Here is a 27,193-nt window from a genome sequence, read left to right as displayed (position 1 = left end):
TTGCATGAGAACAGTAAATATTACTATTTATCACGGAAGGTGTGCATATATAATGAAGAAGAAAAATGCTGGCTTCTCAAGAAATGAGATCCGCTGTAAGTTAGAGGGAAGATTGGAGTTGAGATTTAGGTAAACATCCCTCTCATACAGAAATTGAGAAATATGTTGATGGGGATCATAAATTGATATGTAAATTTATCTAACTGTAATGGGTTTGACAAAGCAATGCAGATAAGCTGCCAAAAATGGTCCTTTAATATACATATAATCCATCAAGGTTTCTTAATTACTGTATTCCTTTATGTATTTTTACTTAAGTCCTATGTACATTTAAAACAACTGAGAGTAAAAAAATTAGACACGAAGTAAGAAATATAGAAAATGTGTGCAGTATTGTTCTCTATTGTCCCACTGTACTGATCATTCCATTGTGAGTAGGTCATTCATTTTATGAGGAACATTACTTCCATGGCTACTGTCCTGGGCAACTGAAGTGATTTTCGGTGTCTTCAAAATTCCATCAGAGCATTTTAACTCCCCAGGTCCTCATACCTGTTGTCTTTCTTGCTCAGGTCCAGGCTGTGCTCTTGCATGGAGTCGTGGGAGGGGGCCTCCACTGGCTCCTGCTTCACTTGAACCAGATTGAACCGGCTTGCCGAGATATGCTGCCCGTTCCCTGAGGACCGCACCGGGGAGAGACGAGAGAAAACAAAGTTATTGTTGGTCAGCATTATTAGCCTGTGATGAGATCCAATCTGACTTCTGTCCTGGCCCGAAAAGAATACTCAGAGTGATAATTATTGCCAAATTATGTCAGGCCGTCAAGCCTTTTAAATGGTGATTGAGAGGCGGGATATATGAGGGAAAAAGACTCCTTTTTCTGCAGCACTTGTCACAACTCATTTGCTGGGCTGCCTCTTAACTGGTCATTAAGTGAGATGCTAATGCTGAAGGAAAGTGGCAGTCTAAGATTGGTCAACCCCCCCCCACCCCTTCCCCGGCTCCTCGTTGGCGTGACAACGGACGGCAGGCAGTGCCACTGAGCATGCCCACGAGGAACAGGGGGGGCTATGTTGGTCAGATTGGAGCTGACAGCCAATCAGATTGGTTCAAATAGCATGACCTCTCGATCACATTCTCCTCTGAATAGGTATTCAGCGGACGCCGCAAGTGAGGAGAGGAGTGCTGAAATTAAATAAATAAAGAGGCAGGGAAAACGAGGTGGGGTAGAAAATGCTGACAGGAAGGTGAGTCCTGCCCCCACCCTCACCATCCCCAATCCCCAAGTGATTGAAATATTAATTTGTCCTGGGGCTATACAGAGAAAGCTCGGCTTTTGGTAGACAGTAAGTGGAGTTTTATTAAAATAGAAAAAAATAATAGTCAGGGAGGAGGGACAGAGGAACCTGCTGTAGCCTCTCAGCCATTGGGAGACTGGAGTGCATCAGCCGTGATTGGTTTGGTGGTGGTGGTGGTGGTGGTGTTGGGGGTATATTGTTTAGGAAATGGGGGGCTGGTGATGAGGAATTGTGACAGGCAAGGTCATGGGCAACCAAGTGTGTGCCCTTGGCCCTCAGCCTGGTGAGGCCCCTGTTCTTTTCTTGCTAAAGGAGAACAAGACTAGCCTACGTAGGGGGAAATGCAAATCCCCCCCCCCCCATGCTATAAGATGACCCAGAGACATATCAGGCAGAATAGGAGTGGAAAAGCCAGTCTTGGGCCATGTCAGCTGAACGCTAGGAGATGGGGATGTGTCAGTGTCATTGTCGGTTTAGTCTCATAATGGTGAAGATGGGGGGGTGGGGGGCTAATGGAGGGTGGGGTCAAGGGAGAGGAATAGTCACACAGTCTTGTGTCTGGTTTGAGGTCATTGGATGCTTACTAAGTCTCCATCCAAGTCATACGCCGACAGCCCCCTACCACCCCCCACCCCGCCCGGCCCGATAAAAGGGCCACCCAAAATTAACTAGCCAGACAAAACCCTGCCTTGTCACTGGCAATTACATCAACTGCAAAACCAAATGAGAGCCCATTATTTCAAGAGCAACTACTCACTATATGATGATTCCACACACAACCACCAGGCAAAGTCAAGGCATGGAATTCTTAGTGTAACCGGCTATAAAAACAGAAAATTGGCACGCTAAGGTGTACGGTACTATAGTGTAGAATAAAATCAGTTTTACAGTTGTATGTTTCGTTTTCACCCGTTTCCCAATGAGGGAGAACAAATGAGTTTAACTCAAAGCGGCATCTTTCTGGAAATTATCCAGGAATAATGTTTGTACCACTGTGTAATTACTCCGGAAAAGATACAGAGCTTGTGAAAGATCATCTGTACCATGCCTCTAATTAGTAACCCTTCAGATGCATGGATTTCTGGGTAAAAAAAATATGTACAGTGTGTGTGTGTGTGTGTGTGTGTGTGTGTGTGTGTGTGTGTGTGTGTGTGTGTGTGTGTGTGTGTGTGTGTGTGTGTGTGTGTGTGTGTGTATATATATATATATACAGTATACAGTAAATATATAAAATTCTACTGAGAAGACAGTGAAAGCGGAGATGGAAAATACAAACAAGAATACAGTTCACCTATTAGAGGCAAAGTTTCACAACCCTCCTCAATAAAACAAACAACCTGATCTGAAATTAGCCACAAACAAACTGACAATTTTCTCACATCATTTTAACTGAGCGCTGAAAACCACTTCCTCTTCGATTTAGCCCCAAATGTCCTGTTCACACATGTTGTTTGAAGCAAACATGAGAAACTTCAGAGAAACAAAAACCTCAAACTCCTCTGCCCTCTATCTGTATTGCACTCTTTTAGACACTGAGACACAAATGGCAGTGTGTGAATGAAACAGGGGAGCTCATGTGAAGTGTGTTCACGCTAAATTAAATATGTGTTTTGTGAGAAACAAAGGGTTTCTAAAAATTCTAAATGATTCTTTATAGGTGTGTGCGAGTGCGTTCCTGTTTCACAGAAGAAGCAACCAAAAAAAAACAAAAAAACAGCCACTTTCTCAGATCTGGTTGCATTGACTCATTTCTGCCTGAGTGATTTCTGTTTTTATATCAGTTTGCATAGAGGGGAAGGAGGAGGGGAGAAAAAAAGCAACATTTTTTGTTCAAGCAATTTCTGAACTTAATTTCATTCCACCTCCATTTGCTCGGAACGAGCACAGGCACAGATAAGAGACCAGTGATGAGGAAACATGTTCGACACACGAGCCCCGGGAGCCCCCCCCCCCCCCCCCGCACTGTGAGCACCGTAAGAGACTTTTACAGGCTCTACTCTCCCCTGTCAGCGCATTTATCTGCAAATGGATTGTGGGATATCTAACAAACGATCACCACAATAACAAGCCCAGAGCAGAGGACCATGCCTCCAGTATGTCCCTCAAAGCCAGAAAGCGGCAGTTTTCAAGCCCCGGTCTCTCTCTCTCTCTCTCTCTCTCTCTCTCTGTCTGTCTCCCTCTCTCTCTCTTTCTCTCCACTGTGGGACAGTGATAGCGGTGACCTCTGAATGCACTCTTGGATCTGGCTGGAGTGCAGTAGGTACATGAACAAAGATGCGAATTTGACAGGGAATTGGCTTCCTTTCTCTTTGAGTGCTGACATAATTCAGTGATGGACAAATGTATGTATTTGGCATGAGTTATGTTTGCATATGGATAAGACTGAAAATAGCACGACAACAGCATTATAGTGGTGTAACGTAAAAACAAATTGTAGCATTAATAAAGAATCGACTTTTGTATAGAGTAAAATAGTAAATGATCAATAAAGGTATAATTTACTAAGTCAAGGAGATGTTCTAAATTGTCATTGTTTTAATTAACATGTCTTTATTATTTTTTTCATACTCTGTTCTTTGCTTGTTTTCACAATATATAACTTGTTTTATGCTGCTGTTCTTATTTTCAATATTATTACAATGTTGTATTATGCCTTTTGTAATCTCGGCATCATTGAAAATGAGGGCTCTGCCCTCGATGTATTTCCGAGAAAATAAATAAAGGTTGAATGAATACAGATTATGATTCTCGTGTGTGTAGGAAAAAGCCAAACCAATCACCATGTGGCTGCACATTGATGGAGCCTAAACCCAAATTAAATGACTAACCTGTGTCTGGGTTGTGGTGGGAGGGCTTGAGGGCAGCAGCTGCCAGGCGGGCCATCATGGGCGATATGAGGCCCTTGCTAGCTGAGATCTTCTCCATGATTGAGGAGGCGGAGAAGGTGGTCGGCGTAGAGGCCATGGCTCCCTCGGCCCCCACTCCTCCCGCGGAGCAGCCCATGGTCAGCGAGTCAATGGGCATGGAGTGGGAGGCGGCAGACACCGCCGATATCAGACTGGCGGCCGAGTGAGGCAGCTGGAGGGGCAGCCTGGGCATGAGAGGGAAGAATGGGTTGGAAGCTGCCAGGGCACTGTTGGACAGAGCGAGGGCCACGGGCATGTTACTGGGCAGGGCTTGTGCCAGGAGGCTGGACATGCGCTGGCTGGCATTTTGCAGCGAGGTCGTGGACTTCAGGCCGTGGCCAGACGGAGAGGGCGATGAGACTGTGGTGGTGTGCGTGGCCAGCAGGTGGGGCACGGTAGCAGACTGCTGGGTGGTCGGAGAGGCGCTCAGGCTGGAGTTCCTGCTGCTGATCGTTGAAAAGTCCATCAGGTCATCGTTGCTCGACTCGTCGGGGTCATCCTTGTTGTGCGTCATGTAGGCGGTGGACAGGCCTATCACACCGGATGAGCGGATGTGGCGGCGCTCGTGCTTGCGCTTGTGGGAGGTCATCTGGCTGGTGGAGGTGAAGGTGAAGCCGCAGCCGGAGCGGATGCAGTGGAAGTGGTTGGTGGCCTTGCTGTACACGCAGCCCTCGTACTTGCACTCCTCGTACTTGTAGAACTTCTTAAAGCCGTCCTTGGCGTAGGCATCGTCCTTAATGTGGTAGCTCTTGTGCTTCTCAATGTCACACTTATTCTTGAAGGTGAAAGAACAGCCGGGGCGCCTGAGGAAAGCATGCATAGAAAAAGTAGGGAAAAACATTGTTGGACAAGAAGCATGTACTGTAAGTAGTAGTTTGGCTAGTCATGAAGCGGTGACACATGATTCAAATACTTCTCAATGGAGGAATGATAGCTAAGGGGTTTAGGTGACACACCAGTAACTCACTGAAATGTCATGCCTTTCAGCCATTGCCTGATGGATTTGACATTCCACCACTTTAGTTTGATGACCTAACCAAAGCTATCCTCAATAAGTGCTAATAATAATTTCTACATTCATCCATCCCATAATGAGACACAGCTGCAAAGACCGGCTCAGATTTACATACTGGTGTTCTAGCCATGAGAAAAACCTTGATAGTAGATCGAGCTGGAGGCAAACTAGGGGACAGCAATACATAAACCAAGCATCACTGACAGGTGCTGAAAAGCATCAAGGTACATTCAGCCCCCTCACCTGCAGTGGAAGTGGGTTGTCTTTTGTCCGTAGAACTGACACTCCACGGTGCCACAATCCTCGGTGGCACGGAACCTCTGAAAGCCATCATTTATGAGCTGGGCGTTCTTCTTGTGGAAGTTCTCATGGGTCATAACATCAGATGTGCTGGTGTATACTTTGTTGCAGGCCACCTGCAGAACAGAGATAAAAAAAAAAGAAAGAAGAGAAAGATGGAGAAAAAAATACGTCCCAGGGCATACATTTCACAATGCTTCACTATGTTAAGAATGCTTTAAGAATAGCTGTCTTACAGAAAAGCAACATGTTTAGGTTAGTAGATGTACAGTATATGAGCTGTTGAGAAATGAGTACAGTGTGGTTAAAATGATGCTAGTGACCTAGAAGTGGCTGGCAGTTAAGACGCTTTCTCATGTTCGCCCTTAATCTCGCGGTTATAAGTGCACCAGGGCTGTATACCTCATAAACACAGAGTTTCAAGTCATATGAGTCAAAGTTGCGAGTTGGAAACAATGTTGTGACTGTGAGTCTGTGACACGGAAAAATACTGAAGAAGGAAGAACATGACTGAAAGAGGCAGTGGTCACAGCAGGTAGCATGTGGCTGAAACTACCTATGTACATTTGCAAATTTAAAAAAAGAAAAATCATATTTGAGTTATAGTGAAGTCACCGCAACCTTTACTGTAACTGAGAGAACACATTTAAAAGGGAGAGAGAGAGAGAGAGAGAGAGAGAGACACACAGACAAAGAGAGCAGGGGAGTTGGATGTGACATGTCATGTTCTTTAGTTTAAAACGTTCTGTACTTGGGAGACCTCAGAGCCAGCACACAGGGAGAAAAAACTGCAAATGTTTGAATTAAAAGCAGCAATTGTATATCATCCCTGGCACTTTTCACCCGCACAAACGGGGCAACTTCTCCATATTGAGTCAAACAATGAAAAAAATGCCACTCTGGTTTTTTCCCCCCACCCGTAAATCAAGAGTGCCGATGCCAACATCTGCAGGTTCTCAGGCACTGTTAAAACAAGGGCTGAAACGTCTTAATAACAATTACGCAGTTAGGGGGGTTTAAAGAAGAATATATCTCTGGTCATCCTGCGCTGGGCTGCTGCCCTGCCAGTAAGAAAGCTCGGCATGATGACACCTTGAAAATAAGCAGATGTAAAAAAAATTAAACAAATCCGGAGGAGGGGAATAATCTTCAACTGGCCGCTTGGTACTAAAAGATGAAAAATGTGAAGTTTATATAAACACCTAACTGAATTTTATCCATGCCAATTAAGGAGTGAGAGAGAGCGAAGAGGTGGTGGGGGGACACACGAGTGGCCTCACGTGTGTTCGGCCTTTTAATTTCCCCCTTTTATTTATATTAGAACGCCTTTCGCCAAACGGGTGAAACTGCTCTTAAAACGCATTTTGGGATTAATGGAAAAAGTGGAGGGGCTGCAATTCCCTTTTATAGATGTATTTTAAAACCGTGTGACTCTCTACCATCCAAGAGCTCATGTGTTATGCCTGAGTGTCCTGGTTGTCCCAGTCCCTGGCATCAACTATGTGATGCTCTCCAACGCTCCAACTTTTTTTTCCGCTTTACTCCGTGCCATCTTGAATTGCCCCTAAATGGTGTCATTGGCGCAAACAATAACTCAACTGACTTGTATTTAGGCTCTTTATGGGCACACAACCAGGCTTTAGTCTCTTTATGGACATACAACCTGAGCCATATACTGGCATATTGCTTGAACTGACAATACACTCGGTTTCATATTAGTAAATCCACTGGGAACTGACCACAGTCTATGTTGTATATCCGGTGTTGTGTTGTGGCTCTGGAATGCACATTGATGAATTATGCATGACCCTGCAAAATCCCATTTCACAAGAAGCCTTGGATCTGCATAAGTGACAATGGGTCATGGGTATGTAATACTTGTGGATAAGTGGCCATATGTTTATGTCTACGTACTGTATGTGCATTTGCACATGTACAAGTGAAATGTGCACGTGGTGTGTGTGTGTGTGTACATGGGGCTTCATGGGCTTATGTGTATGAGTGTGTGTGTGTTTGCGTGTATGTATGAATGTATGAGGAGAGGTAGGGGATGAATGAGGCTGTGTAATCTACCTGCATGCAGTGGTAGTGGGTGCTCTTTCCATTGAGGTGGCAACCGTGGTAGTACACGCTGCAGTCATCCAGGGGGCTGAAGCGCATGAAGCCATGCTGGAGGGAGTTGTCCCTCTTCTTGTGCATGTTGTAGTGCCTGATTACGTCCTGCTTGCTGGTAAACCTCTGTCAGGGAGGGGGGACAAAAATGTACAGCAACAGGTTGTTGTTTATTTGAACCAGTCACAGAATCAGCAACAAGTCTACTTTATCGCCGCAGAAGCAGCAGCTGCAAGGCGCGGGAGCCAGTTGGCAGTTGTATCGGGCTGTACACATTGCAACGGAGAGAGGGCCAGGATGTCTTTAAAGGTGACAGGTTCGGTTGTGACTGATTTATTCCGCATTTCTCAAATAAGCAGTGACCGATCCAAATGCAGGGTCCGAGATCTATCTGAGAACTGGTGCTTTTTTAGGGGAGCCTCTAGGGTCTCTACATGAGCTAGTACATTCCTTCCCTTAATACTTGTCCTTTTATTATTTGACATTCCCTCCGTACTTCATATATTTTGTTTTAATTAAGATGGATTACTTGACATGCAAGATCACAGTTCTGATGTTTCTGGCTTTGGAAAAAATAGCGTTCCGTGCAGATGGTTTTTCAGACGTGCGCATGGAGAAAAGGGAACACAACGGAAACAAACAAATAAACAAACAAGCCAACCAAGAAAAAACCTTTTCCCTTTTAATTCCCTCGCTGAGATATGATTCCATTTTTAATTAAAGCATTAACGCTTGCTTTCGGTGCCAGCTTCTGCTGTAATGATGAAAGAATATCTTTCTAAAATTAAAAAATCCCTCCTGCACCCAGGAGTCAGGAAGGGGAAAACAGAAAAGTCACTCTGCGGAGACCGACAGCAACCAAATCGGCTGTAATTGGCCTTAAGCTGATGTTACTGAGACTGTAACTGGAGAAGTGCGAATCAATGAGACAGTGCCGTCTACAATCCATATTTATCTTCAGTTAAGTGAAAAAATATCAGAAAGAACCCTTTCTAAAACACGGCTAATTGCTGTACAAAGTAGGGTAATTGCCTTGTGTCGTGTGTTCCACCAGCGCACAACTTAAAAAGTAACAATCCCGCACAGCTGTTCATTCCTCTGCCCTTGGCCTATGTCCCAATGGCGTTTATTTATTTATTTTTCCAGAGGAATCTCATTTCTCACTAGGCTAAACACTTCATTGTGCGTTTTACTAATCATCAATGAAGGACCATGACGTTTTGAGTAGTTTTTTCCCCCATTGAAAAAACAAAACTGAGCTTGGATCCAGGTTTGGGGTTCTAGATGCTGATGGTCAATGATAAGGCAGTAGGTAGGAAGGTGGATAAGTTGAACCGCGGTCAGAGTACATTCGATCCATCGTGGCATCCAAAATAGGCCATGGAGAGCTGACTGGGAAAAAGAGCTCATTTTCAGTTGAGTGGTGATGAAGGTTGGGAGCCACTTGCTACATTTATTTTAGGATTCCCACTAGTGTGGCAAGATGCACACAACACTCTCACACACACAGGCCCATGAAAGGAGAATGTCCGCACTCAGCCAATCGGCCCGAGGCTGCCAGTGGGGTAATATTCCAGGAGTGTGTGTCATGTAACATTTCATGAGTTATCGCTTTGAAAGGAGAATCGCTCATCTCAGCTCGACTTATTTTTTTTTTATATTGACATCCAGAGTGCTTGGGGTTGCGTGAGCATATCTGCGCTTTCCATGTGACACAAAGCTAGTGAGAAATGTGGACTTGAGCGTGGAAATTGCCATGATAACCTGAACTAACACTCTCATCTAATGACATGAAATGATTTTTCCTTTGCATTCCTCCCAGATTGTGTCTCATCAAGCTGTGAAGTGCGGAAAATGAAGCCCCAGATCTGCAACGCTCCTCGACACATAAACATAATTTATCGAGCGGTAATCTCTCTTGATAAGAAGCAGACAAAGATTACGGTTGGAGATGCCTTAATTCACAAAATCGAGAGGAACCGAGGGAAAATAAACATAAGACAAAACACAGCACCTGCACAGTTCTGGACTGGTTGTGCAAGGATTTTTGACGTCTTCGACAAATCTACCCGTGTTTGTCTAACTCTTTTACGCCATATGCTGTAGCAAACATGAGCCTTGTATAATGACATGCTTTGTGTTCTTTCTCCTTCCTGTGCCATCCATGACAACTCTCGGGACCAGGACAAGATTAATAACGTGAAAGGGGATTAAAACCAGGCCCCCTAGCAGTGGCAGATGTCTTCAGAAAAAAAAACAGCACCTAGAAAAATTGAGCTATCTTTCAAGCATATTTACCATTAACCCCTGAAATAAAAGACTGATTGTCAGAGGCTGACTGTGCCCGGAATCAGCTTACAAAAAGGGGAGGGGAGGGGGGGGGGGGGTCAAGCCTTTGCTCTGAAACCGAATGAGTGCCAACAGTCAGAACCTGTTCAGCAAACCCAACATCAAATAAAGGTTTTCATCTAAACAAACCTTTGTTGGGTGTGACCAGAGATGAAAAGATAACACATTATTTATACAGCATTTATGTATCCTACTGTCTAGCCATTTTCCCTTTGCCATGAGTTACTTGGCTTAACGAGTCCTCTTCTCAACAGTTGTGATAGCCATGAATGCGACTCTTGACTTATGAAGACATCTTAAACCTAACCTTGATATCACGGAACAGCTCTTCTTAAGCACTTGCTAGGTGGTTTTAGGACATCCACTTGCAGGGCGATGAACCTTGAGGCTACAACTTTACCGTATCACAACGTAATCCCATTTTTCATTCTGACAAGTAACAAGGCCTAAAGAATCTGAACTGCCAGCCTCTGAGCCTAGAGAATATAAAACATGCAAGCTACTCCAGAACGATATAAATGTACATTGCTCACCTGATAGTTGCACTCGGGGTCCATGCAGTGGTAGTGCTCTCTGTACTGGTAGGCACAGGACATGTGTCCGCAATGCTGACTTCCAGAGAACCTGAAAACAGAGTGACAGGAGACGTTCCACAGTTGCGCCAGCTAAAGACTGAGGTTGACAAAACACTAAATGGTGTTACTTTAATTTATTTATTTACTTCTTTTTTAAACATTATTTAACCTGGTAATGTCAGAGCAACTCCACTGGAGCAATCAGGATTTAATTCTCTAGAGCAAGGGCATTTCCACTACACTTGCTTTTTTCAAAAGCCTGTTTGCCCCTCAGAACTGTTCCAGCTCCTATCAAACTGCAACAGTTCTTGCACTGGGAACAGTCACAGGGCAAACATAAATATGCATTAGTCTCACTGAAAAAGTGAGAGTAACAATAGAAGTAGTAATGGTGCTCAACAAGCTAATATCATAGTGAGTTATCATGTGTATGCATACTGTTACAGTTTTGTATTAAGTAATAAATACAATTAATACATTCATTAATTAATCAATTTCAACAGCATAGAATAAAACATAATGTTGGAAGTCAAGGGTCCTCCAGTTACCAAAAGTGAGCAAATACAGTGCAAAATTCATTTTCATCATCTCAACTTCAAAGCAACAAATACCCACACCATAATATAGTCCTTAATCACAGTAAGTCTCAAATGGCATTAATACACATCCACATTAAACAAAGGAAACACTTCCTGACCTTGGACTATTGTGCATAATCTGTTGCTATTACCACTGCACTCCTTCAAGCCAACTTCTGCTTTCCACACTGCCACAACAATTTACCTGTCCGTCACATCAATTTCAACCAAATTAGCTCAATTTACTTCCAAAGCAACGGGTAGAGACACTTAAACTGTAACCCTATTCCACAACTGACACGCATGCATGCACTCTCACACACACACACACACACACACACACACACACACACACACACACACACACACACACACACACACACACACACACACACACACACACACACACACACACACACACACACACACACACACACACACACACACACATATGATTCCTTCATTTACCTTCACTTTTAAAACCATGCCAAATCAATGCACAGTTCTCCCAGGTTAACCACAGTGCATTAATCACAGAAAAAAAGGTTAGCCCTATGGAGATATTGGAGTAGCTCTGTCTACACTCACCCACTGAACCCCACCACTCTATGAGTCTGGAGTCCAAAAGACAGATTCCAGCTTGGCTCCACAGTAGTTAAATAAAAAAGAGAGTACAGCGCGGCTGCGTTTTACGGGCCTGATTATAAGCCTGACGATGATGACTGTTAAAAACTCTCCAATTACCACTCAAAACACACAAATAAACATTTGCGCTGCTGCTGCCAAGAGTTCCATCTGCTTGAAGAGCAGAGGAGAGGGGGAAAGGGGCTAAGTAATAGATTTTTTTCCATTTCTTTTTTTTTTGGCTGTTAGGATTATCCCAGTGCTACATTTACAGATCACTTTGCCCAGTTCATTAAGCTAATTGAATGGCAAATCCACTACCTTTTATAAGTTGGTTGTGTGTTAGGGTGGGGTGGTGGGTGGGGGTGTAGCCGGGGAGTGGGGGGTTCAGAACAAGTTGGTAGATGTAGAAGGGATTTTTGGAAGGTTGCACGATTCCTGCGGAGAAAATGTCAAAAAATAAGTAGCATTACATGTCTATGCACCCATACAAGCAAGCTAACATATGTCGCCCAGCATCAATATTCTCTCTCTTCAGCCCTATTCCTCTCTTTATGCGCCTATGCAGAGTTGCAGACACACACAGAGACACACACACACACACCTATACACACACAGAGCCCCCCTGGGACTGCGGCCCACCCCTTTGCTCATTGCCCAGCTGTATCAATTTGCCTCTGGACAATTCCCACTTGCCGCGTCAGGGGGCCTAATGGGCCGCTGCTATTCAGCAGCAGATTAAATATTAATATCGCCACGATACAGAGATTGCAGCGCATCTCCCGTTACAATAGAGACACGCAGATCAAAGTGCCGAGGCAATAGTGGGTGCATGAAAGCATTTAAAGAGGAAAAACTGCGACTAAACAGTACCAAGGAAAGCTCTTTAAAACATTAGATTGTGGTGCGATGTGACGATAAAGACTTCTCACAGGGCTGGTGGTCGTGGAGGTGGTGGCGGTGAGCCGAACAGATCTACAAAGCTGTTTTTTAGCGTAAGCATGCACTCATTAGCCATAGCTCCATAGATGAATCTCCCCCCTTCCCTTCTCCCGTCTAAACCCCTCACCTTCCCCCCCAGCCGCACCACCAAATTTACCCATCCATATTTGCCCTTTTTACAAGCCCATCCTTTTCTATTTTTTTCTCCCCTCCCTCCTCTTCTTCTTCCCGTTCTCACATATTTTTTTTCACCCTCCCTACCCCAACACGGAAATTGAAACTGTATCTGGGCTTATCTGCAGCCTCCCCGTGCATCAACTGCCGAGATGTTTAGACAAATTTTATGCATTATGCAGCGCAAATATCAAAACAGTTCTTGGCAGTGCCAGCAGAAGCCTCATTAAAAATTCCTTAATTAAATCTTCTTGCAAAATGTAATCAGTCCAAGGAAGAGGTTTGTGTGTGTGTGTGTGTGTGTGTGTGTGTGTGTGTGTGTGTGTGTGTGTGTGTGTGTGTGTGTGTGTGTGTGTGTGTGTGTGTGTGTGTGTGTGTGTGTGTGTGTGTGTGTGCACGCGCACGCATGCATGCACGTGCAGAGGAGGATATGTGGTGTGTGCCTGTGTCTGTCAGTGCCAGGGCTTTGATTTGTGCCCTTCATGTTACGGCTTGCGAGAAATAATCATTAACGCCAAAGCCACTTTGGCTTTTTTCAAATGTCGGTTTTTCTTTCTTTTTAAACCGAATAAACAAACAAGTGATAATCACCTTTCTAGTGGCAGCTCAAATGAAGCTGGAATATAGGGTGTGTGTATGTGTGTGTAGGGGGGGGGGGGGTATCGTTGATTGTTGTGTGTCACTGTCCATTGAAATGCAAGACCCCCCCCTCCTTCAGCTCCCACCCTCCCCTGTTGTTTTATCCCAGTTGGTGTGAGTGGCTGCCTCTCAAATCAATCAGCCTGCTCACCTTGATTGAGAAACACAAGAAGAACATGGACTCTAAGCTCATATCCCCTCTGTCTCAATCACTGACAACTGTCCTGAGTTTTTATTTCAACCCTACGCCACCATATCAAACCATTACTCTGCTCGCCTCTCTTATTCTTTTACATACATCCTCTCTAAACTCAACCCCTCTTCTTTAATTCACTCATAGCACACAAAACATCCTCATACCATTCTGCTATCTGGTTACATCACGTGAATAAAACACCATTAATTGAATAAACCGGTTTGTCTCCATGTTGGATGTATTTTTCCAGCGCAGGGAGAGATTTGCATACCTGGCGATATATTTCTGGTAGAGGTTGATGTCATCGCCAGCGGGCTTCTCTGGTGGCAGGCCGTTCCTAACACGACAGAAAAACACAAAAGAGGACAGGATTAATGGTGAGGCTGGGCTGCCTGTTGTTAATAAAAACACACTGACACAGTATTTACTTACAAGGCGCTTCCAAACTTTGGGCTATCAATATACATTTTCTTTGCAGCGTAACAGCGTTTTCACATGCCGTATGAATCAGAGGATGGCGATGGAGCGCACTTTGATGCATGGTCTCCCGACCAACGAAGGGAGCATTAATCTTTTAAGGGGTATTTTGGTGAGTGCTTATATGCAAAACTGGATAATGGGGATGTGGGGAGAAAAGCTCTGAAAAGGTCTTTTCTGGTCATCTCTGAGGACCCTTTGCTCTTAACCACATGAACCTTAGCGTTCCTATTCTGGGTATAATAGGCTATTCTGTTATAATAGGCAAACGTTCAGCAAGAATAGAGGAACATTCTGCGTAACAGCAGAACATTTGGCAAAAATAGCAGATCTACAGGCTCACAGAGCTTGTAGATAAGTAGTTCTATCCACGGTAAACATGCTGAAGAGCAGTTTATCTTGTGTCACCTGCGGATGCCATTCTCTGCATGGCACTGACAGTGGTCCTACAGTACCTTTAGAGTGACAGAAGCAACGCTGGCATTTAGCTCCTCATGAGAGGCTCCACACAGGGGGGTGACCTGGGGTTAATCTGGCCCAGAGGGGAAGGCTGCGCTGGCATACACTCTACAGTAGCAATCCCTCCCATGTCCTCCCCAGCGATGAGCACCAGAGCTAAGCTAGTTAGCCTGGCGCACGCGGCGACGCTGAGACCCAGCCTGTCAAAGGCCAAAGCCTGAGGGAGAGCTGCCTGAGGGCTCTGAACTGAGGGACTTTGATAGGCCTTGACTAACGAGAGACAAGGTCAAAAACCAATCAAACAGGCTCCAGGAGCTGTTTTCCTGGTGGTAGTGTGCCAAGATGCTCGGGCTAGCTCCCCAAACTCCTTGTTTGCTTGCTTTAAAGTGCACTCGGCAGGCGGCATTGAGTCAGCCCGTGTGACTCGCCGGGAGGTTAGACACGGCTCCAAAGTAATTAAAGGGAGAGTTGTTACACCCCAGCCGAACGGAGGGAAGTCAGTCACTTTGCGATGACTGTGCTAAATCAGTCTCGGCGGAGGGCCACGGCAAGTAAACACTTCATGTGCCTTCGCTACTCATCATGTTGCGGATCTATTGGGCGCCACGCGCTATTTCACACTACATTCGCGTTGGCTGCTGTAGAGGTAGCAATTACCTTTGCGTTGGGCTAACTGACTCATGGTGGCAGTTAAGTGTATGTGAGGCACACATTAGCTGCAAGGTGTTCCACTGAGAGACAATCAATGAGGAGTACACAGACATCTGAGCTTGGTATATGCACTGTCTAGCTGTAAACTGGAGGTTTTAACGACGGTTTATGTGATTTAATAATTTATTGATTGGAGGTATGAGTTGTTCTAAGCACTTGGTGCAGACCCAATACATCACACACTGGTGCAATAATTCACAACATTTCTCTAAATAAGCACATACTTTTAATAACTGTCAATGAAAGCACTGATTACACAACCTTAAAGAAGAAATATATTGCACTCTTTCATCTGGCTCCCCAGTATGCCATATACTATATTCCATATGTCATATACACACCTCCATGTAAACTGTACACACACAGATTTTATATGCAGCACGTTCAGACACACTTACTTGACAGAGGACACGGTGCCTGTGGTGATGGAGTCAGTCTTGGAGAAGCTTGACACTGCCGACTTTAAGTAATCGGCTGCGTTGAAGCCAAAGTGTCCTGTCTGGTCCATGGTGAGTCCCGGGACAATGCCAGGCCCAGGTGTGGCCACAGTAGGGACACACGGCAGAGGGCTCGGTGTTCCTGGCGTTGCGGAGAGGACGCCGGGCATCGGCGACGCCTCAGGCTTCCCTGGCATCAGCTTCTGGATGTTCCTGACGTCATATTTGGAAGGACGGCCGACTTTGCCAGTTTTGAAGGCAATGGAACCGCCCATGTCGGGGCTGCCCTCACCGGGCTTGAAGAGGTGCAGAAACTTGACGTTCTCCAGGTCATACTTGGAGGGACGCTTGTAGGTGTTGCCGTTCTGCTGCCGCAGACTCTCGCCCATCTTCAGCTTCTGGATGAAAAAGTCATATTTGGAGGCGCGGGTGGCCATGTTCTGAATGTGAGAAGGGTTGGGGGGCTGAGGGGCACTTAGCTGGGCTCCTCCAGGCTGTTTGGGCTCCAGGGTGGAGGGGTAGATCTGAGCCTCAGCCCCAGGGAGGCTCCCGGTGGCCTGGATCATAGTAGCACTCTTGTCTATGGACAGTTTGGGGTTGAGGTCATCTGGTTTCGGTGGGGAAGTATGCATGGGCCACGGCAGGGTCTCACCGGCCTTGAGTTTGCGTATGTACTCCTCGTACTTGGAGAAGCGCGCACGCCGCGAGGCCTCCTCGCTGCTCATGGAGGAGAGGTCTGAGGTAGCGGCTTTGAGCTTCTCAAAGCTGATCTTCTTGGCCAGCTCATCCCTTACCTGCTGGTCATCATACCCAAACATACCCAGGAACTCAGTCATGGTGTTGGCTGCATAGTCTCGCAGGGCTGATGCCTCTCCTGTACAAACAAGAGAGGAAAACAGAAGAGAGATCCCATATCAGATACACCATTTGTTCTTGTAGTCACTTTGAAAAAGGTTTTATGTTAATCCTCCCTGTTCATAGCAAATGGAACATAAAATAGAAAAAAGGAAGCATTGGTTAAAAGGTATTCTCCATTTGAATCGAGAAAGGTGGAAGCATAAACACTCAACCTATACGTTTTTGGTCATTTTATGCTGTTACTATAAACATTATACTTCACTTTTTGGGAGCGAATCAAGCATTACTGGAATTCCCCGTCTGGTCAAATAACAGTGAATGACTATGAGAAAGAATGACGTCATCACCGCTATCTGCTTTTTGTTTGTCACTTGTTTATTTCAAGGAAATGATGACAGATACTGTGCAAGTCACAAACTTCACATTTAACAGGATTTGTTATGATGCATGACCTAATAATCATATGACCTTTAAAACGCACACACAGAACATTTAAGTGAGGCTTTTATATATTTGTGCTTTTACATATTTGTGAATTGAAACACCACTTTTTTTATTTTAAGAGTCCATTAAATTAGACAACCTCCCCAAGGACATGGGTAAAAAAGCAGTAAATGTATAGTTTAATTGCATTATGTGGAGATTAATTCTGGCCCATTAACTTTCATCCAGGTTAGCACAAGGGGTCAGAGAGTGAAAAAAATTATCTCGCCTGAAAGCATAGGAGAGGAGCATAACCAGTTATGATCAAAAAAAAGAAAAAAATAGACGAAAATGAAAACAGGGGGGTGGAGATAGAGAGAGAGAGAGCAAGAGAGAGAGAGAGAGAGAGAGACGGAGAAGAGAGGAGCGCAAGAGATAAAACCTGTGAGGCAGCTTGTTTTTGCCGATCCCAAATCTATTTCAAAAATCTAGACTTGTGCCAGTTTGCAAGTCTGGCAAGAACCCAGAACCCAGACATGGTACACACCGACCAGATGATAACTCTGCATTGGCGTCATGAAAGACTTTTGGCCTTAATTGGATCACCCTTGGCACTCTCTCTGGACCAAGGTTTTTATTTTATTTTATTATTTTATTTTTTCATTTGCTTGATTGCTTTTTACATTTTCAGTGCGTGCATGCCTCACTCATGCACACTCATGCGCGCGCGCACACACACACACACACACACACACACACACACACACACACACACACACACAACCACCCACCCACCCACAACCACCCACCCACAAACAGAAGCTGGCCAGAGGTAATACCAACCACCGCCCTGGTAATTAATACGAAAATATTTCAGGTCTTGTCTCAGATTTCGGTGTTATTTCTAAATCGGTCACTCTGCCCCTGCTTTTCACATCTCCTGCGCGGGATGTAAAATAATCCCTAAATTTCCATCCACCACGTTGGGGTTGCGCCTTCTCATGGCACATCAGTATGAAAGAGGATCCGGCAGATCGAAAGGGCATGAAAAATTTAAGAGAAATGGATCAGGTATTTGAGAGGAAATACCTGCATGTTTGCCACGGATCATTTCTTCAAATCCACCATGTTTTCACATGTGCAGGAGACCGCAGGAGTGACAGAGATAGTCTTCATTTCAATGTTTATTGTGGTGCAATTTAATTTACCACATTTGATGTTTACTCACACTACTTACATAGTTAGTACTAGTGCAGTTAATACCCAGTACTTGTTTACTACTCCCCACCCCCAGGTTGAGTTTTATTTTCCTGACCTTATTACTAGGTGTGTTAACTGCTACGGCAATGGCTGGGGCATATCAGGTCATGGCACAGCATATACCTAGTGTTAATGTTTGCACTCACGTTACTCCAAGATAGAGCAGAACTACACTAACACTTCAATAGGGTGAGCTAGGAATTCTGGGAAACTTTTCAGGCCTTCAGGTATACAACTCAACTAAGTTTATGCTCTCAGAAATGAAGTTGATAAGGATGAACACCATCTGTACGATACCAATATCATGATTATTGTCCAGGTTATCACGGCTCCCTGTTTATTCTGATTAGTTTGTGTTGCTTAGTAGTAGGCGGTATAGTGATAATGATAACATTTGTGCTCATCTTTGTGGTACAATCAAGGGTACCACAATTATTTTTTCATTTTAACTTATTTCATTTTCGTAGTGTATTTACATTGTGAATGTTCTATAAAAAAGTCACATTATTCAGCAGTGGGGCCATGTGACATGCTATCAATGGCAGGCAAATGATTGGACTTGAACTGAAAGGATTATGGCTGGGCCCGACAGGAGATAACCTTTCTAAAACACCATGTAAATGAGTTTTCTCCTCCAGCCTTATCTGCCTCCCTCTTAATGATGTCATGTGAACGCTGGGAGAGGAACCGTGGCTTATGGGTTAAGGTGAGATTGGCCCCACCGCTGTTTCTCTATTTCGTCGCCGTCGGCCAGAAACCTTGTATTTCCATATCTCATCTTTTTACATTGTTCGTATATGAATGCCCTACTGTATACTTCATTGTATGACAGTGTTGTACAAAATTTGTGAAAATAGCCAATCTAAAAGCTCACAGCACGTCACATCGTGACACATTGTGAGCTGGTAGATCTGCTATTTTCTCACTGAGAGTGCTTGTGAAATGTCCAAAATAAGGATGCTGCTAGGCTGAAAGTGGTTAAGTCTGTATGTGGGTTTTATAAATATTGAATAAATGAAACGTATTAACAAGAGCTTGTTGTGACTGATTAATAACTACATTTTCAGTTAAAGTATCAGTTTTGGACATACTAGGTTTACGCCCGACAGCGACAATATCTAACTTCTCTCTCGCTCTGTCTCTCTCTCACATACATATGACTTTCCCCTCTTCATTCACTCACTCTCAGATCACTCAGTCTGGTGTCACTGGAAAATTTAAAAAAGAAGTGGGCCCTAATCTTGCCACTTCATGCCGGCAAATTCCAACACGCAACACAGAACGAGGCCTTGTCTATGTTTGAGGCAATTAGGCCACATTTTCCCTCTCAGATGTGATAACAAACGGGCATTATATCTCCTTTCGACTGACCAAACATGGCCATCAGTGTGGCATGGCTTCTGTGCTCCCAGCACTGAGGTGTCGCTGATGATAAAGGTGCTTTGCTGGTGGCTATATATGGACTAATGCCCAGTCTGAATACACCGTAAAGGGCCATAAAGCAGTGCATTCACATTGGGTCATGTGATCAGTCAGAAAAAGACGTTGAAAAATGGGATGTGTTTGTTTATAGGCATTGGCAGGTTTCTGAAAAAAAAAAAAGTTTTTTGAAAAACACTTCCTTTTACTGTATGAATGAATGAACTTCAGTCTTCAATAAATGAATTAGAGAAGTTCACTAAAATGTGAGGGTTTTAAAAAGAGCTTTTGTTGTGTTGATGGACAGAGGTATCATAACAGATGGCTGGTTTGGCTGAGCAGGACACTTTGTTCACTGGTTCGAACTAATTTGAAATGACACGCAGACAAAACAGCACGGAGCGCCAAACTTCCTCACTGTTTGTTAAGTTAATTAACAGACAGTAAATAGAGAATGCTTTGAAAATGGCTCGAAATGAACAATACCCCTTTACAGTGAACTCTGAATTGCAATTTGAAGTCATGGTCAGGCCCGTTTGATCCCTATGTGCATTTGTATCATTGATTTCATCGTTCCTGTTCAATAGTTTTTCTTGCATTGACCTGCTTATGAGGGCTCCAATAATGCAAGATCTTAAATTATCTGGGAAGAGTATTCTGGGGTTTTGTGCAGATAGGAAATCCGCACGATGCCTCAATGTGAGGAGTTAAATGTTTTGAAGGTCGCAGTTTCTCTCATTGATCTTGCAATGTTTGTTAATTACATTGTCACTGATGTTGTGAGAGATAATTAAGCCACTATGTTTATATGCATAATTATGCGCACTCCGCATCAGCCTTTGAAAGACAGCAGAGAGAGGGAGCGAGGGAGGGAAAAAAATGTTTTAATTGTGAGCCGTGCAGAAACATGGCAATATAGATGCCCTAGTTACAATCAACAAAGAGCAACTCTGAAAAAAAAAGAATCCAAAGACAAGAGTTGCGACTGATGCAGTATGCTCTCTCCACAGTCTTCAAACACCCTAGCTTTGTTGAGAGATGTTAAGTTGTAGAAGAGCAGGTGTAAGCCTCTTCTTCAACACTAACACATATTTACAGACAGACCTTTTTATGGCCAAGAAATAACACACAAAATGACTAATTAAAACCACAAAGCCTCTTTCATTCGCCTTGCTCTGACAAGAAATTTACTAGATTTTTCTGAGAAGCTCTTGCCCCCAATTCTGTCTGAGCGGTAAAAGCTACTGTTACACACTTGGAGTAAACAGAAAAAGGAATGAAGAGAAAAGAAGAAAAAAAATAAGCATACATATTTGACTCTGAGTCAGACACCCAGATGAAAGAAAAACAGCAAAACTGAGGTGAGCAAGCAGAAAACAAAACCTGTTTTTCTACCACAACAACTGGAGCCTAACTGCACGTTGTTTTGTTTTTCGTTTTTTTTGCACTAGATGTCTGTGAAACAGACCTTATCTCTTCCTATTATCAACCTGTGTTTTTTCCCTCTCTCTGTTTTACTGCTCTGTGTTTTGTTCTACCATATACAGGACAGTCTCTGAGATACGGTGGACATGCTTCCGGTTTTCAGGTTCAACAAGTTCAAGCCTGTAAATAGTAATTTCTCAGAAGACTGTTTGTGCTGTTAACACATACCGTTGCCACTTTAGGTGTGTGCCACCTTTATCTCTTTGCTAATCCACAAATGATACCAAAGGAACATTGTGTAATTATTAAATGGGAGTCTTATGGCGAGACATTTACAACAAACTATGAGATATGGATAAATTCATTAAAATATGCCTATGTTTGTGAACAATAAATGTTATAAGCCAGTGCAACAGATAAAAGCATTGGCCTTTACTCTGATTTCATAGTAAGAACAGAACTGCAATAAATGGACTGTGATTCTATTTCTGACTTTATTTGACAACCGATCTCTTGGATTTGAGCATAGTGAGCTAATCTTTGCCAGAACTGAACCTGAACTCCTTCACAACAGACTACTACCGCATGTAATAGCGTGGCTTTGAGCGGTGGCTAAGTTTAGTGAGCTTAGGGAAAAATCAAAGACTCAATATGTAATCCCGGGTGTAATATGAAGCTTAGCCCAGCCCTGCCAAGCGCTCTTGGCCCTACAGCTGCTGGGAGAATGTATAAGCGGCCTTGCAGTGTAAGCCTACTCCAAATATGAATTTCTTGATACAGTTAACCACACACTCTGACAGTAGTTCCTGTTTTCCTCTCCGGAGTGCCAGTTGATTCTGTCTTTAGGGTGATACTGTCAGTGGTTATTCATATTGTAACTCTAGAGCTTCTCTTTCCAATAACAGCCCCATTTAAGCTGATGTGGATGCAGCCATGCCACCCATCTTCTTTCTAAGCTTTGCCCCCTTAACAATAGGGAGCGGAATGTTTTGAAGGGCAAAGGTAGTGTTGGTTTAAGCCAAATAAGTACTAAATCAGTGCATAACGAGGCCTTACAGAGTACACAGGGGAGATGGTAAGAGAAAATGTACCTGGTGAGGAGAAAGGTGCTTGGCGACTCGGGGGCTCGCTGGGCGGCATGTAGACTTCTTCTTTGGGTGGCCCGTTTTCGGAGTCTTTATCGTCGTGGTAACTGCCATCCTGAGAGCCCAGCATGGGCTCGGGCTCGTCCACGTTGTCTTCTTCGTCGCTGCAGCCTTTGGGCTGTACCATGTACACACCCTCGGGGGGCCCATCTTCATCGTGACCGACTTTATGTTCGTGCTCCTGGTCGTCACCGCAGCCGGGTACCGGCGGTGGCTCATCGCCGTACTCGCCGTTGACCCACTTCTCGATGGCCTCGCGTCTCTTCTGGTCCTCCTCAAGGCCCAGGGTCAGGGTCTCGGGGAAGTTGGTCTCGTCGTCGTAGTGGGAACTACCACGCTCACTGTTCTCAGCCACGCTCTGTTCTCCCTCAGCATTCTGGGAGCTAGTGTCGAACACCACCTGGCGGCTCAGCTTGGCACAGATAGCGTTGAGTTTTAGGCCACCTTTCCTTTTGGCGGCCATCTTGGATTTTCCTGAGGTCTTTTCAGTGCATAAACTCCTTTCAGCTGATGGAAAAAGACAAGAAAAACAAAAAAGGAGATATTAGCCAAAGTTCTGTCACAAGCGATCTATGTTAAAGTTTCGAGAAACCTCAAGTTTTCCCTCAATGGACAGGTTTTTCAGATGAGGGCAGGGCACGCCTTCATCGCAAACCAACATTTGAACAAATGTTGTGCAAGTGTCATTCTCTTATGCTAATTTGAAGGTTCACCCTGGACAAACAAAGTGACATAGGACAAACAGTTACTGCTGCTGCTATTAATAACAACCAAAAGCACAGCCACTTAACAATAACAGCACAAGACTGGGAGGAGAGGGAGAGAGAGAGAGAGAGAGAGAGAGAGAGAGATACTGTACATATCTTTGTAAGTCACACCTTCCATCGTCAGTTCAGAGTTTAAAGCACTGACAGAGAAAAAGAGAAAATATCCCAGGCAGCTAAAACCACAGGCAGATTGGTATCAGGCCCCCCTCTGGTACAACAAGCAGCGAATACACAGCTAACATAATCCTTCACATGACAGCGCCACAGAGACACCCCTGAAATGTTATCTTCTCTCTCACCTCAAGAGGCTGTGGTCCTGCCACTGAGTGGGGGGCAGGGGGGTGGGGGGTTTTAGGGGGTGTACAGCTTTTACAGCTGTCAGGATGTTGAGTGGAAATGCTGGGCACTTTAGGGCATTTCAGGAGATACCGTAGGTTCTCACATGCTGGATATTGTGTGTGTGTGTGTGTGTGTGTGTGTGTGTGTGTGTGTGTGTGTGTGTGTGTGTGTGTGTGTGTGTGTGTGTGTGTGTGTGTGTGTGTGTGTGTGTGTGTTTTGTGGGGGGGGGGGGGGCGGTATCACAAAGACTGTTTCTATAAAGCCTGATTTATACTTGGTTGTGCATTGTGTCTCACACCAAAAATAGGAGATCTACAAGCTCACAACGTGTCGCAGATTGGCTATTTTGCAAGACACCAAGCGCAAGTATAAATCAGGCGTAAAGGGCTGCTGTTTTGAATTCATTCAAGCGTAAAACATTGACGCTTTTACCCTACTCTCTATTATCTTCACTCTACCCGCCCCCCCCCCCTCCCAAAAAAAAAAAAGATGAAAAAGAAAAATCTTTGATATGGTTGGCAGTAACGTGAGTAGATAATAGGGGAAATGGTTTATCTGCCATCTTTTTACATGTCTTTTACTGAACAATATACTATACTGGATGGTGTCTAAATTTCCCCCCAGTGCAGTCTCGCTGAACAATGGCCATGATAGAGTGTGCTTTGGGGCAGGAATGGGTGGCATTATTTCAACCCATGCGGGGCTATCTTTAAAACATGTCCTCTGATGAGACCAGAACAGCTGCCTCTGGCATTCCATATCCAGGGCTGCCTTTTTAGGGCAGAAACTGCTCTCTGTTACCTTTCACTTGATTACCAGAGCCACCAAAGTTCACCTTCCAACAGTTTTTCCAGGCTCAAAATCTAGTCCAGATCTTTATCACATTGTAAATAGCTTATAACAGGTTGTTTATGATATCAATAACCTTTTTTTCTTTACTTGCTGCTGCAGCAGGACCACCGGGGATTGGAAACAAACTTGTCAACTTGTGTTCTTTATATTCTTTCCCTCCCCCCAACTGTCAGAAGGAATGCCTTTGTCAAGTGGGGCTCAGTGAAATACAGTAATACCAACCTTTGTGCCACATACGGACTATATTCCTATCTTGTAAAGTTGTATTGAATCTACGGCTCCCTCCCCTTTACTCAACCACACTGTGGTAAGATAATAAACCACGTTGTGCTTTGGGCATACTATTTGTGTGTGGGGAAAAAATGTGTGATAATATGAGTGACAAAGTTCTATCTTAAAGACTCAATTCGCTCTCTATAACAATGGGTATAGTCCTCTTCATTTTCTCTCAGCCCATAAAGCCAAGAACAATCATGCGTGAGCCATTGCTGGCATTATGTAAATCACGTCAGCACAACATAAAATCCTGTTTTCATTTTCTTTTGCAAAGCTGTGGAATCATTAGAGGATATACAATTTGAGTGAGTTTACAGATTACCCTTGCCGCTAAACAATGTGCCCTGTGCTCCCCACACACATGCTTTCTCAGTTACTGTATTTACATTGCGGACTTCCTCTCTGAAACAATGACTTGAAGAATTATGTCGTTCTGGGGGGTGGGGGTACATCAGCGGCACATTACTGTACAATTTGGTGTTAGACAATTAGAGGCAGGGGTGAAAAGGTCACCTTTTAGAGGGCAGCAAAGAAAAAAAAGAAAAAGAAAAAAGAAAAAAAATCGGCTGGAAAAACTATTAAGAAGTGGAAGACATAAATTTTAGCTTTTTTTTCTTTTCAGAAATACACTCCCAAGGAAGATTGAGGTCATTTGGGTGTTGCAGTGGAGGTCATTTTTTCTGTTTACTGTGCTCAGTATTTCATGCTTTAACTACCGATTTCCTTTGCATTGCAATCTCTAGCTCCTTGTAGGAAATGACCCCTACACAGTTGTTTCTTTCCATTAGTGACTATTTATGTACATTTCTCTGTTAACAATAAGGAGCGTGAGTGCAGGTCGCCAGCCACTGCCTAAGTATCTTTCCAGGTGCCTAACAAAAATGTCAGACATCTTTTGCGTTGAATACATTTTTTTCTGATGTATAACACTATAGAAAATAGCCTGTAGATGAACAACCAGCAGTGAGTTTACAGAAGGGTGTATGGAAGCCGTCTGAGCTACTATTTAATGACTTTACCACTTAATCACAAAACATGTATAAATTATTCTGAAAATAGCCGATCCACAAGCAAGGTTTAATTTTCAACAAAAAAAAATATATATTTTTTTACCTATAAAGACATTTCCAAAATTGGGATGCCATGTTAAAGTGGTTAGGAGAAGAAGTTTCTGTTGTGGATTTCTGTCAACAGGAGCTTTTTGCTATTGCTTGCAATAGCGATTGCTATGGAAACACTGGGCTGTTTACCTCAAGTCGTTTGTGTGCATGATAGCGTACAATGAGATAAAATCTGTAGGGACCTACATGAAAGAACAACTTTCCCCTCTGGGACCTACTCCCCCACCTCCCCGAGAGTCCAGTAAGCAATCTCCCTTATTAATGAATATCAGAGAGAAAAACAACTCTGTCACACGCATCGGACATTATTTACAGTCTGCTTTAGCATGGTGTGCTAATTGTCAAGGCGGAGACACCTCAGTAAGCACTGGGAGTTGGAAAGAATCGGCAGGCTTGAATATGAACACAACAACCTGAAACTAATTTTTCCAAATGCTTATGTTAACAGTGACACTAGTTTTACTGGAAACAGTGCAGAGCCACGAAGGAACGCAAATACACTGACTGTATAAGGCCAAAACCCTGAAGGAAAAAAAAAAAAAGTCAAGAAACTATTTTGAATATATTTGTACTAGAGATGGTTTCTTTTTCATCTATGGTCAAAAGATGTGCATCGGAGTTAATTCCAGGCCCCTGGTTCTTCTCAGAACTGGGCGGCCGTCTATTTGGCGACACAGCCTGTATTCAAATCTAGAAGTGAACTGACTGCTCCCCAAGCTGCTCCCGGGCTCCAAGCCCCACAGCATCTTGTTGGTTTTTGATGCAGCGTCTCTGTTTATGTGCCAGAATGATATCATGCCCAATCAAGTGGTGTTTCAAATCCTAATAACGCCGTTGGAAGTGCATTATTTGTGTGAACGTGCGCAGACTCTAATCAAGGCAGCCAAGGGGGAAAAAAAGGGTGGGGGAGTTAACAAGGGTGGAGAGTGGCAGGGTCCGGGTCTCTGTCACACAGACAAGAGGGGCTCCTGTGAGTCCTTACAGGGACCGCAAAGACTTGTGTAATCATTGTGGCCCATGAGGGTTACTAAACCCCACTTACAATCCATAAAGTAACAGAATAACTCAAGGCATATGTTCACTGTGAGTCAAAGTGCTGTGCCTCACTGCAAATGCAATGACTCCCCGCAGTGCTGTCAGTTTCTTTGGAGAATCCACTGGAGGTCCCGTGTTCAAAGAGGTAGATATTACCTGTTAAACTGAAGCTTATCTCTTTACCTAATCAAACACGGGTACAGGGCTTGTTGTAGATTCCTGCCGAGTTCCAACATCTTGACTGACACAGGGACAAAACCCCCAGCAATATCTCTACTTAATTAACACAAACTGGGCCTGGGAGATGACTGAACAGCACAGGCTTATTTTTCAATATGTAACCAAGAGTTTGTTCTGGCTCTTTTAAAAAAAACTGGTTATAACTTTATAAACCTTTGGCAGATTAATTGACACGGCTCCAGCTACCGGTGTGTGACTGAGAGAACCTTTTGTGTCTCTTCCCCCAAGGGTTGATGCGTGT

General features: G+C 44.1%; 1 protein-coding gene across 5 annotated transcripts in view; it reads right to left on the bottom strand.

Moving 5' to 3' along the window:
- Positions 1-27,193, bottom strand: part of casz1 (castor zinc finger 1) — a 205,264-nt gene that overhangs the window by 14,688 nt on the left and 163,383 nt on the right. For 3 of the 5 annotated variants that reach the window (XM_080445076.1, XM_080445075.1, XM_080445077.1), the window contains 9 exons: positions 22,269-22,829; positions 15,754-16,666; positions 13,980-14,045; positions 12,079-12,195; positions 10,514-10,604; positions 7,593-7,757; positions 5,463-5,635; positions 4,127-5,007; positions 553-676 (listed from right to left, as the gene is read on the bottom strand). In XM_080445076.1, coding sequence (XP_080301202.1) covers positions 553-676; positions 4,127-5,007; positions 5,463-5,635; positions 7,593-7,757; positions 10,514-10,604; positions 12,079-12,195; positions 13,980-14,045; positions 15,754-16,666; positions 22,269-22,785 — 3,047 coding nt within the window. In that variant the 5' untranslated portion in view covers positions 22,786-22,829. The remainder of the gene's footprint in view (positions 1-552; positions 677-4,126; positions 5,008-5,462; positions 5,636-7,592; positions 7,758-10,513; positions 10,605-12,078; positions 12,196-13,979; positions 14,046-15,753; positions 16,667-22,268; positions 22,830-27,193) is intronic. The other 2 variants (XM_080445078.1, XM_080445079.1) reach the window with 1 other exon arrangement.

Source organism: Gymnoscopelus braueri (assembly GCF_963280865.1).
Source record: "Gymnoscopelus braueri genome assembly, chromosome: 12".
Taxonomy (NCBI): Eukaryota; Metazoa; Chordata; class Actinopteri; order Myctophiformes; family Myctophidae; genus Gymnoscopelus; species Gymnoscopelus braueri.
Note: the sequence above shows the minus strand (reverse complement) of the source record. Positions and strands in the feature narration are given on the sequence as shown.